Below are 13,212 nucleotides of genomic sequence, written 5' to 3' on the forward strand. Positions count from 1 at the left end.
CAACCTACATGAGAAAATGATGATCATTATCACCTGTTTGGTATAATTGGTTACTCATCCACCTGACTATAACCCTACAAAATCCATGACTGTGCAAGTGTACCTAGAAGAATTGATGCTTTGATGTTGTTTTGAAGGTAAAGTGTGGTCACACCATATATTGATTTTAATTTTGATTTATCTTTAGCATTTTGTTAACTTATAGAAATGAACTATTAGCGCTTCTAGTTTTGAAAGCTGTCTTACTTTGCAGCATTTTACCACACCTGCCTAATACTTTTGCACAGTACTGTATATACATATATATGGACACACATTATTTATTATTTTATTTATTTTACTGTGTTTTGTAGATGAGAGAACATCCATTTTACCACCTGATTAAAGCAAGAGTCTTAAAGCAAACAGGGAAAGTATCAGACGCCACTCAGATGTTAAGGATGTGTATGAGCCTGCCCGAAATGAAGAGAGGAGCAGCCAGAAGAGGAAAAGCAGACACTCTCAGCGTTAGTGAGCGCGTCTCTGTTTATCTGGAACTTGCAGAACTTCTTCGTCTAAATGGAGAACAGGTAAGGCAGCGACTTTTCCAAAAATAGACAATGTTTTATTATATTTGTGAGTGTGTTAAATTAGAGGTTTTTTTGCCCTATGCCGAGTATACCTCAAAAGCTACATGTGTGATATTAGCCTTAAATATATATTGCGGGCAGAGCTCCGCTATACACCCACGATTGTTAGCGGCAGGACATGGCTGCAATACTTTAAATAATAGGTGCAGAAATTATGCAGCTTCAAAAAAATCACCAAAAGCTCATTGTGGGAACGTAGCCTAACAAGAATGGGCAAGTTAAGTTAGCAAAACAGAGCAAAATTAGACATACAGCGGCATGTAAAAGTTTGGGCACCCCTGGTCAAAATTACTGTTATTGTGAAGAGTTAAGCAAGTTGGAGATGAAATTATCTCTAAAAGGCCTGAAGTTAAAGATGAAGCATTCCGTTTGTATATTAGACAAAAAAAAATTGTGTTTTTTTTCATTTTATAAATTACAAAAAGGAAAATTGGTTGATGCAAAAGTTTGAGTATCCTTGAACATTTGTGTGCTCAGATAATTTTGACAAAGGTTTCAGACCTTGATTAGCCTGTTAGGGTTATGGCTTGTTCAATATCATCGGTAGTAAAGGCCAGGTGATGCAAATTTCCCAGCTTTATTAAAAGCTCTAACCTTGTGCCAAAAAACAGTAGTAATGGGTTCTTCTAAGCAGCTGCCTAGCACTCTGAAAATGGTGGAGGCCCACAAAGCAGGAGAAGGCTATAAGAAGATAGCAAAGTGTTTTCAAGTAGCCCTTTCCTCAGTTCGAAATGTAATTAAGAAATGGCAATTAACAGGAACAGTGGAGGTGAAGATAAGGTCTGGAAGACCAAGCAAAATTCCCGTGTGAGCTGCTCTTAGGATTGCTACAGAGGCAAATCAGAACCCCCCCACTTGACTGCAAAAGACCTTCAGAAAGATTTAGCAGACTCTGGAGTTGTTGTATATTGTTCTACTGTTCAGAGACAGCTGCACAAATATGGCCTTCATGGAAGAGTTATCAGAAGAAAAACTCTTCTGCGTCCTCACCATAAAATTCAGCTTCAGAAGTATGCAAAGGAACATCTAAACAAGCCTGATGCATTTTGGAAACAAGTCCTGTGGACTGATGAGGTTAAAATGGAACTCTTTGCGCACAATGATGAAAGGTAAAGGTGGAGCTAAAAGGGCACAGTATTTCAGGAAAAGAACATCTCGCCAATAATTAAGCATGGGGGTGGACCAGTCATGCTTTGGGGTTGTGTTGTAGCCAGTGGCACACCGAACATTTCACGGGTAGAGAGAAGAATGGGTTCAATGAAATTTCAACAAATTCTTAATGCAAACATAAAACAATCTGTAAAAAAAAGCTGAAGTTTCAAAGAGGATGGCTTCTACAAATGGATACTGATCTTAATCACATGTCAAAATCCACATCAAAAGGTGCAAGCTGAAGGTTTTACAATTGCCCTCTCAGTTCCTTGATCTGAATATCATTGAAAATCTGTGGCGATACCTCAAAATAGCAGTGCATGCAAGACCACCCAGGATTCTCATTGATCTGGAACAATTTTCTAAGGAAGAATGGATGAAAATCCCTCAAACAAGAATTGAAAGACTCTTGGCTTGCTGCAAAAAGCGTTTACAAACTGATAGTTTCAAAAGGGGGTGCTACTAGGTACTAACTTTTGCATCAATATATATTTTTTGCCTAAAATACAAAGGAAACGTGTCTTTAACTTTAGACCTTTTACAGATCATTTCATCTTCAACTTGCTTAACTGTTCACAATAACAGTAATTTTGACCAGGAGTGCTCAAACTTTTACATGTCACCGTATCTCCCTTTTTTATGTGGATTATCAGTCAGCAAAAAAGAACCTGACTTGTAAAAAGTGAAATAGAATATAATCTGTGAGTGTTTCTGTAGATCCGGAAAACCCTTTTTATTACAAATACAAAATAAAAATGGAACCATGTAGGATGGACGACTACAACTGCCGATCACTATTATTGTATGGAAGTCAGAAATGGCAAGAAAAATCACACAGAATCCGGTGGTTTGCTATGATTCTTCATTATGAGTCCATCAAAGTAAAAATATATTAATACAGTGTATTACGTAGAAACCACAGAAAATTCAGTAAAATACAACACAAAACTAATGAACAAAGCTAAAGAAGCTAAAGAAAAAAAAAAGGATTCCTGCACTCCTAAGTGTGCAAAAGGAAGATAATGGTTTAGTAGAGATGCCATCTAAGAATAAGTAACTTTTTAGTCTTAAAAATCAGACCTAGACCTTCATCAGATAGTTGCCATCATAAGAAGAAAGAAGAGTATAGCTCTGTGTCCCCAAATGATCAGCACCAATATACTCAGTATATACCACTGTGCCAGTATATCTTTTTTCCTAATAGAGAATTGTCTCTTCAGAGAGGAAGAGAACTAGAACTCTAGTGCCACCTATTGGAAGGTAGCAATCCTACAAGTCAATGTTGACCCTTTAACGATCCTTGTCACATGACTTAGGATAATAGCCAAATCAGAATCTCAATTTGCAGACAGTGTGTTTCGGGGTACTGCCTTCCAATAGGTGGCACTATAGTTCTAGTTCTCTTCCTCTCTGAAGAGACAAATTGCATAATTAGCATATTTCCCAGAGGAGCATTCCGGCTTTAAAGGGAACCTATCACCCCCAAAATGGCTGGTGAGGTAAGCTCACCGGCATCAGGGGCTTATCTACAGCATTCTGTAATGCTGTAGATAAGCCCCCGATGTTACCTGAAAGAGGAGAAAAAGATGTTAGATTATACTCACCCAGGGGCGGTCCCGCTGCGGTCCGGTCGGATGGGTGTCTCCGGTCCGCTCCGGCGCCTCCCATGTTCATTCCATGACGTCCTCTTCGGGTCTTTACGCCGCGGCTCCGGCGCAGGCGTACTTTGTCTGCCCTGTTGAGGGCACAGCAAAGTACTGCAGTGCGCAGGCGCCGGAAAGGTCAGAGAGGCCCGGCGCCTGCGCACTGCAGTACTTTGCTCTGCCCTGAACAGGGCAGACAAAGTACGCCTGCGCCAGAGCCGCGGCATAAAGACCCGAAGAGGACGTCATGGAATGAAGATGGGAGGCGCCGTAGCGGACCGGAGACACCCATCCGACCTGACCGCACCGGGACCGCCCCTGGGTGAGTATAATCTAACATCTTTTTCTCCTCTTTCAGGTAACATCGGGGGCTTATCTACAGCATTACAGAATGCTGTAGATAAGCCCCTGATGCCGGTGAGCTTACATCACCAGCCATTTTGGGGGTGATAGGTTCCCTTTAAGTCTCCTCATCTCGGCATGCTTAGCATGTCAATCTCTGCAAGTAGATAGATACTTCTTGGATTCCTAATAGAGATAAAGTTAAGGCGTGGGTTGGAAGGCAAAGAGCAGAATCTCAGATCCACAGCATGGTGCGAATTTCAGTGCCACAGATTTCATCCATTATTTTGTAATAGATAAAATCCAGAGCAAAGTTTGGGGCAATACCACAAATCACATTACTTTTCATGAAATAGAATTGCTGAAACACAGATTTTCTGTTGCAGCATGAAGCTACAAAGATAATACAAGACGCCATTCATGCGTTTCGTGGTACCCCAGAAGAGGTCAGAATCGTTGTGGCCAATGCAGATATGTGCCTCAGTAAAGGCGATGTGGAAATGGCTCTAAGCATGCTGAGAGACGTCACTCCAAACCAGCCCTATTACATTGAGGTCAAGAAAAAGATGGCCGACATCTATCTCAAAGTTCGAATGGATAAAAAGTTATATGTTGGGTGTTATAGGTAAAAATCCAGTAAGACTGTCTGTAATGGCTGATGACTGATTGTAAAACAAAAATCAGACCCTTTCTTTTAAATCATAGACAAAGTAATGGCCTTTTTATTCATAGGCTCCATCTGTTAGCATTATCATTCACTTAGAGAGAATCTGTCGCCCGTTTGAGCTTTTCGAGTTATTAATATGGGCATACAGGTTGTATACAGCTGAAATTAGTCATACCTGTATGCCTCCTGGATGATGCCTTGTTCAGTAAAAATCATCTTTTATAGCTTCACTATTCCATGCTGCGGGGCATACGCTGCCCAGAAGATAAGACTGCCTCCAGGCTTCATTATACAAGTTATCTTCTCCCCTTTTCTTCAGTGCCCCTTTGACGTCATGTGTGTGGCTGGAAATCCTGCGCCTGCACTTTCTGCCTGCCGTCTCTTCTCTGCTCTGTTCCCCCCTTTTGTGGGCGCTGTCTTCAATTTTGATGTGCGTAGGCGCCAGAGAGTCCCTGTAACTTCCGCTCCCAGTGATCTCCGGCACAGTAAAGGTGAATTCACCACAGTGCAGAGAAGCGACGGCCGGCAGAATGCGCAGGCACAGGATTCCCTGCCATGCACATAACGTCAAAGGGACACTGAAGAGACGGGGTGAAGAAATCTTGTATAATGAAGACCGGAGGCAGTCTTATCTTCCAGGCAGCATACGCCCCGTAGCCTGGAAGATCAAAACTATAAAATATGATTATTACTGAACAAAGCATCTGATATGAGGCATACAGGTATGGCGAATGTCACCTCTATACAACCTGTATGCCCATATTAATAGCTCAAAAAGGTGACAGATTCCCTTTAAATAGGGGGTGAGATGCAGCACTGGACACAACTCATGTAAATGGCTATTAGTGCAACAACAAAAAATACCATCTTTGTTTCATAATGTGGACCAACCCCTTAAAGGGGTACTCCACCCTGGGCTGTGCCCCATTCACTTAAATCTACTGTGAAGGTGCCACGGCGCAGATTTAGAGGCTGGACAACCATTGATTATAATGTGCATCCTAGCATTATACCAACATTATTTGAGATGGGAATACCCCTTTAATGAACCCATGTGGACAAAAGATGATGGTGGTTCTGGATTAACCAAAAGAGGATTTTAGAAATAAGGGATATATATGGTGTGATCAGGATTATATTTCAGCTGTAATAAAGGCCAAATATTAATCCTAGATTATATAGGTTTCATTAGAATAGTGGCAATGACTGTCACCGCATACATCCATGTAGGTAGAATAGACTATTGCCGTGCTTTACATGGAATTCAATGTGTTCCAGATCCTTCATGTGGCTGGACTATTATATGTGAATTATTCATTATCGGAATTCGCCTTGTTTCCCATCTTTGATCAAACTAACATGGAGACACATTAGACAGTTCTGTCTTTATAGAATTCTGCTTCTATCATTTCTGCTGTATTTTTTCATACTTTACAGTAAACCTATGGAAACCAGTGAGCTATCTATTCTCTTGACAGGGAGCTAAGTGAGCAGCTTCCCGGCGCACAGACAAGTATTCTCCTGGGAGATGCCTACATGAACATTCAAGAGGTACTTCCTAATCTTGCAGTAAATTTGGCTAAGGGCTCACACTTCTCAGTGTAAATAAAAGCGCTACGATGTTTTTCCTGAAAAGTAGGAGTGTCATTCCAGTACAATGTGATTTTTCTCAAATAGTATCTGCATGACATCCGTATGACATGCCAGTGAGATATAAAATTACTGCAGTGTATGTATAGCTTAACCCCTTAACGTCCAATGACGGACATATCCGTCATTGAACGCCTCCCCCTGTTTGATGTGGGCTCCGGCGAAGATCAGCTGACATGTGCCCCTAACAGCCGCAGGAGGAATCATGATTCTCCCACGGCTGTTATCCCGTAAAATGCTGTCAAACCGTGACAGCGGCATTTAACATGCACTTCAGGCAATCGCGCCGGAAATCCGCCCATCGGTGACCCCTGTCACTGATGGGTTGGCATGACAACCAGAGGTCTCCTGCAGACCTCTGATTGTCACTGCTAGATTGCTGTGAACGCTGCCCGGTGGACGGCACTTATGGCAAGTGAGTAATTCTGCTACATACAGGCGATCTGATCATCAAAATCTGACAGCAGCATTAACCCCTTCCCCCCAAGCCTGTTTTCATCTTCCCGACCAGGGCAAATTTTACAATTCTGACCACTGTCACTTTATGTGGTAATAACTCTGGAGCGCTTCACAGGAAGATCCCACTAATTCGGAGATTGTTTTTTTGTAATATATTGTACTTCATGGTAGTGGTAAAATTTGTTTGATATGACTTGCGTTTATTTATAAAAAATCGGACATTTAGCAAAAATATCAAAATTTTTGCAATTTTCAAACTTTTAATTTTTATGCCCTTAAACAAGAGAGATTTGTCACACAAAATAGATAATAAATAACATTTTCCACATGCCTACTTTAAATCAGCACAATTTTTTAAACATTTTTTTTTTGGTTAGGAAGTTATAAGGGATAAAAGTTGACCAGCGATTTCTCATTTTCCAACAACATTTACAAAACCATTTTTTTAGGGACCACATCACATTTGAAGTGACTTTGAGGGGCATATTTGCCTCCTAAAGGCACATGTGGAACAGCATAAAAAAAAAACAAAAAAAAATTTTAATTCCTGAATTGCTGTTTTTTGTTCATTCTGCCTCCCAAAAACAGAATAAAAATGTCATATGCCCTTAAAAAATTGTATCAATAAAAAACGTTATCTCGTCCGGCAAAAAACAAGCCCTTACATGACTGTTGGCCAAAATATGGAAAAATTTTAGTTCTCAAATATGGCGATGCATTTGCAAAAAAAAAAGCGTTTTAGTGTATGACATCTGCCAAACATAAAAACTCAATATAAATCTGGCGTCGCTGTAAATCGCACCGACCCAAAGAATAAAGTAATCTAATCACTTACACCACGCGAGGAACGGCACAAAAAACAAATAAATCCAATTCTTCTCAGGAGAAATTGCTCAACAAATTGTAGGGAGCAATTTCCCCTGTTCCCCTTATGAAAATATAAAAATTGAGGCTAAAATAAAATTTTTGTTGGAACAATGTGATTTTCTACTTTCACGGCTCTACGTTATAAACTTCTCTGAAGCCCCTGGCAGTTCAAGGTAATTATTATACATCTAGATATATTTCTTGAGGGGTCTAGTTTCCATAATGGGGTCACTTGTGGGGGGGTTCCACTGTTTAGGTGCATCGGGAGCTCTCAAAACGTGACATGGCATCCGCTAATGATTCCAGCTAAAGTCCAATGGCCTTGCTTCCCTTCCGAGCCCTGTCGTGTGGCCAAACAGTAGTTTTCCCCCATATATGGGATATCGACGTACTCGGGAGAATTTGCACAATAAATATTGGGGTCCATTTTTTCCTGTTACCCTTGTTAAATATAAAAAAAAATGCGGTCTAAAGTAAACACTTTGGAAAAAAATTAAATGTTCATTGTTTCCTTCCACGTTCCATTAATTCCCATGAAGCCCCGGAAGGGTTAAAAAATGAATGTGGTTTTGAGCACCTTGAGGGGGTTCAGTTTTTAGAATCTTGTCACTTTTGGATATTTTCTGTCATATAGGTCCCTCAAAGTTACTTTAAATGTGATGTGGTCCCTATAAAATAAATGGTTTTGTAAATTTTGTTGGAAAAATGAGAAATTGCTGGTCAACTTTTAACCCTTATAACTTCCTAACAAAAAATATATTTCATAAATTGTGCTGATGTAAAGTAGACATGTGAGAAATTTTATCTATTAACTACTTTGTGTGACATAACTCTCTGGTTTAAAGGCATAAAAATTATAGGTTTGAAAATTGCAAAATGTTCCAAATTTTTTCAACATTTTTGATTTTTCCACAAATAAACACATAAGTCATATCGAACAAGTTTTACCACTATCATGTAGTACAATATGTCATGAGAAAACAATCTCAGAATCAGTGGGATTCGTTGAAGCGTTCCAGAGTGCAGATTTTCTGCCACAAATTTGCATGCAAAAAAATTCATTGCATACAGTACCAGAACTGGTGATGACATTGTAAGAAATGTCATTCATTCACTGTGTGCAAATGTACAGCAGAAATGAACTGGCTTTACAGAACTGATGTCAATTTTGCTGTGAATTGACATTGTGGATTTCACCCTCTACGATACAGCAAATCATTTCACAGTTTGGTGCAGTTCTTTCCGTTGAGGATTTAACTGCAGTTAAGTCCTGTGTGGATGTGCCCTTACAGAGCATTTATCTATAGATTTTAATTATCCTATGATATCAGTAATAATTATTTATGTCCTGAATAAAAATAATTTTATATTTTATTAGCCAGAGAAGGCTTTGGAGGTGTATGATCAAGCTCAACGGAAGAAGCCCAATGATGCAACACTGGTGAAAAGAGTTGGCCTGTCCCTTGTCAAAACTCATCAGTACAAAAAGGTTTTTGCAAGTTTCATTTTTTTTTTATGTTGTCCACTCATTTATAGAACTTTCAGAATGTCTTGATTCATCAATGATTCTATCGAAGAACTGTGCCACTTCTTTTCCTGTGACCTACGGGTCTGTCTATCTCCAGGGTGGTAAAACAAACAACCACTCAGAAGAGCCATCAGGTGTTGTTTAGAAATCTCTTTACAATGTAGGTAACTTTTAAAGTTACCCTGATGAAGAAGGAGCACCTCCTTCGAAACGCGTTGGTTGGTTGTCCTGACAAGCACCCGCCCAACTTGTGACGTCACTACCTTAGCCACGCCCCCTTTTACACCGCTACTGCTCCGACGTTGCTTCCGGCCGGGGCACGCTAGGAGTGAGCGGTTCATGTCCTTGCTAGACGCCCAGCGTTCAACCTCCCACCTGGGCACAGTCGGCTCCGGATTTCCCTAGAGGTACACGGTCCAGCCCGGCTCATCAGCAGAAGGGACTTGGCCATCTACCGACCTCCACAACCATCTTCACGCCTACATCTAGTAAGTGCATATGTATGAATGTAAATACAGAAGGGAGCCATATGACTGTCAGCGTCTAGCGCATGACTGGCAGCGTCTAGCGGGTAAATCGCCATCCCGCTGTAATCACAGCACTTGGACATTTTTCTGCATACCGGACCTACTTCACTAATCAGAGCGCAATTGGCTCCGCTTTTCCCTCACAGCAGGCAGCGCTGAAGTGTACGTAGTATTCCTTCCCCATTAGCGCAGGTGTGTTATCGGTATATTATATAACTTTTAAAGTACCACTCCAGTGTTTTTTTTTATTCATTTCAGCGCTGAAGTGGTATAATCAATCTAAGTTACTTGATGTCACTAAACAGCTGTCGATTGACCTGGGACCAGGGGCTCCTTTCCTGGCCCACTAGGGGGTGCCCTAGTTCACCCTGTTCCTCGGGATACTTCAGATGGTGAAGACGCCGGGGCCTCCGCCCTTGCCTTATCTCCTAAGTTAGCCCTTCGTCTGTCCCCTTCCCCCAACTAGGGAAGCGGGGGCGCTACTGTGCACTGCAGTACACCAACCCGACAAACATGGCAACAAAGACAAAGGTAAACTGAAAACTCCAGACACACAAAATATTCAATCACATATAACAGATGAATCCACCAGAGTGTGCGGGAAGGGGAAGAAAGCAAAACAGGGAAGGATAAGGAATTACCAAGCGTACAAACCAAACAGTCGCTTCTAACTCCTCCAACATTCCTTCTCACACCAACTTCTCTCCCTCCTTTAGTCATGAAGCAAGTGCTAACTCTGACAAGGATTAGGTAATAGATCCCAGATTTTATATGGAAAAGGAGTGCCTCACCCAGCACAGCTGTATACAGGAATTTTCAACATGGCTGATTAACCCCTGTTCTGCTGGAAGAAATAAACACATTTAATAAACCGGAGAAGTGCTTCTTCTCATCGGTGGATTAGGAGCAAGCAGCCGCTGCGGTCTTCTGGCTCCACTCCGTTGCGGTAACCTCGTGACACTTGACCCTAGTGATATACTTACCCAACCCCATCTTCAGCTGTTCCCAGCACCTCTCCATTCTCGCGCCTCCACCTTGTGACTGCAATTTCTGACTGACCAGAAGTCAGAGGTAGTGATCACAAGCTCTCAGTGTCAGTCTATGAGACCCTTGGTCTGGCCTCATTCTGTCTCTCATAGACTTACATTGAGTAGTGACTTCTGCCTTCCCCAGCAAACAATGGAGCGATCCAAGGTCACAATCTGTAGAAGACCAACCGGAGCGGCGCCGATAACAGAACAAGACGGTGGCTGGAAAGTATAGTACTAGAGCAAGGAACTTATATTAGTTACATCATTCCAGCACTGCAATAAAAAAAAACACTGGAGTGGTGCTTTAACATTATACCTGGTTATTCAATGCAATAATATCCAGCTCTGGGTTATGTAATGGTATCCAGCAGATTCTGACCCAGGGGTACAACATAATTTCATGTTGACTCAGTTTGACTAGTTCCTAATGACCCAGGGTAAAGCATCCAATATTTTGTAATCCAGGTTTACAGTGGCATAGGAACATAGTTTCGTATTTTAATGGCATAGATACAGTTTCAGTTAGTTCAATCCATACTGAAACCATGGCAGGGTTTATAGTCCATTTATATTCAAATAATAATTAGATTTATTTAGCACTAACATATTCTGCAGCACTAATGTACAACCAATAATCAACGTTCATTACATAATTTAGCAATTCTAACAAAAGGAGTGAAGAACTTGCTCACAAGTTTACAATCTATGAGGAATTAGGGGTGACACAAAAGGAAAAAAGTGCTTATTGTATATGGTTCAGTCACCTTTACAATAAGGGTATTAATGTAAAGCTGCATGAGTCTGGTACCAGCCAGTATCTGTATATGTCCGGATACAAAGTGTTTCTGAAGGAGATGCACATTTTTGGGAGCAGCTGCAGGCTGCTATTTTTAGGCTAGGGGGTGCCAATATCCATGGCCCCTTAGCAGCCTGAGAATACCAACCCCCAGCTGTCTGCTGTAGCTTGGCTGGTTGTCAAAAATGGGGGGACCCCAGGCTGTTGTTTTTTACATTATTTATATAAATAATTTAAAACAAATTGGTACTCCCATCGGCCAACGCTTCTGTGACCGGAGGTAAACTTTTTACCAACGGTCACAGCTGCTGGCGCTCTGACCGGCAGTAATCTTACCGCCGATCAGAGTCCGTGTTCAGGGTCCGTGCCCGAACAGTGGGTGTTTGGTACACACCCTGAACTTTACTCTTTGGGTTTGCCCATCACTAGTCGTGTTATCACAGTGCACACACTAACAAGTAGGTAGCAGTGAGTGATGAAAATGACTGAATCTTTATCTGGCCGGCCTATCTCATTCGAGAAGCAGCAGAACTCAGACAAGGAAGAAAGAGCCATTACACGGCTGCTGCTGCAGCAGCGGAGTGTGGAGAATAAAGGGAACTAATGTGCACAAAGATTTAGGGATGTCTGTTTTCTGACTGGGCTTTTCGTTTTGCTAAAAGAAAAACCCTGTCACACGATTCATGCTGCTCAGGCCACGGACGCATAAATTAGAACCTGGCTGCACGATTGCAGCTATGTATATTTTTCTTTAAAATATTCAGAGAAAATATATTTAACAGATCTGTAGCAAGAGACATGTAAATCACATGGCAAAAGCTGCCGGGGCTGGTGCTGGACTGGTCTTATCTCTGGTTATGTTATCATCTCTGCCTGGATCTTCCAACGATATAATCTGTGAAACACCGGAGCATTTCAGATTATATACCTGGCTAAAGTCGTGATTGACACTGCAGAATTATAGGGAGACATGCACAGTCCAGCACTCATTTCGAACACTAAGCATCCTTAGTCTTGGCAAGTCATTTCCTGTGACTAAGTATGCTTAGCGTTCGAAACGCATAGGAAACAAGGATTATTGTCCCATGAACAAAGTATAAGATCGTGGCGTCTGGTTACACGTACATCTGTGCTGGTTAGAACTGCTTCACCTTCCTATTAGCAATACAGGTTTTCCTTGCTCTGTTCTTGGAAGGGTTATACAGTCCTGTTTGTCTCTTGAAGCTCTCTGGCCTGAGTTGTCTCAGCTGTTCTGAGTTCATCATTTCCCTCTGGTTTAAATGCTCTCAGCTCCAGTTGTTGCCAGTGATAGCTTGCAACTGCCTGGTTTGGATCTGGAGGAGTTAACATGAGAAAGTTGCTGGCACTTGGAGTTGTTTAAGGAGATATCTGTTTGTAGTTGGTTTGTGTGTGTCTCCCAGTCCATGTGTGTCAGCCTGTTTTATCACAGGAGTGAGCATTTCTGAAACATTTTCAGTCAGTGACGTCGGTGGCCGCTGAGTTCATATGTCACCATGTATGATAAGCTCACATAACTGTTGATGTTGCAGAAATAGTCACTTCTATGATAAAACAGACAGGGAAATGTGTTTCCTCAGACAGAGAAATGTGTTACCACAGAAAGCAGCAGCATCAAGCCCTTGCTGTTTCATCTGTATACCCAATTATCATAAGTGACTTGTGCTTACCCACACACCCCCATCCAGGAGCTTTTGTATGTGCCAACCATGAACTGGAGCAGCTGTACACAGTCAGACACAGCCATTACACAGTACACAGCAGGGGTACATCATAAGATTATCTCAGCACAGGAAGATTTTTTTGTAACACTTCAAATTGTGGAACTCCTTTTTATTCCAACATCTATTGATTAAAATTAACTTTTTTCGTGGGACAACCCCGTTTATGACCAAAGTCACAT

General features: G+C 41.5%; 1 protein-coding gene across 2 annotated transcripts in view; it reads left to right on the plus strand.

Moving 5' to 3' along the window:
* The window catches only part of TTC21A (tetratricopeptide repeat domain 21A), a 92,144-nt gene that overhangs the window by 52,795 nt on the left and 26,137 nt on the right, over nt 1–13,212 (plus strand). For both annotated transcript variants that reach the window (XM_077268677.1, XM_077268676.1), the window contains exons 14-17: nt 354–569; nt 4,153–4,391; nt 5,912–5,984; nt 8,788–8,898. In XM_077268677.1, coding sequence (XP_077124792.1) covers nt 354–569; nt 4,153–4,391; nt 5,912–5,984; nt 8,788–8,898 — 639 coding nt within the window. The remainder of the gene's footprint in view (nt 1–353; nt 570–4,152; nt 4,392–5,911; nt 5,985–8,787; nt 8,899–13,212) is intronic.

The sequence above is a fragment of the Ranitomeya variabilis genome, chromosome 6 (genome assembly GCF_051348905.1).
Source record: "Ranitomeya variabilis isolate aRanVar5 chromosome 6, aRanVar5.hap1, whole genome shotgun sequence".
In the NCBI taxonomy this organism is placed as follows: Eukaryota; Metazoa; Chordata; class Amphibia; order Anura; family Dendrobatidae; genus Ranitomeya; species Ranitomeya variabilis.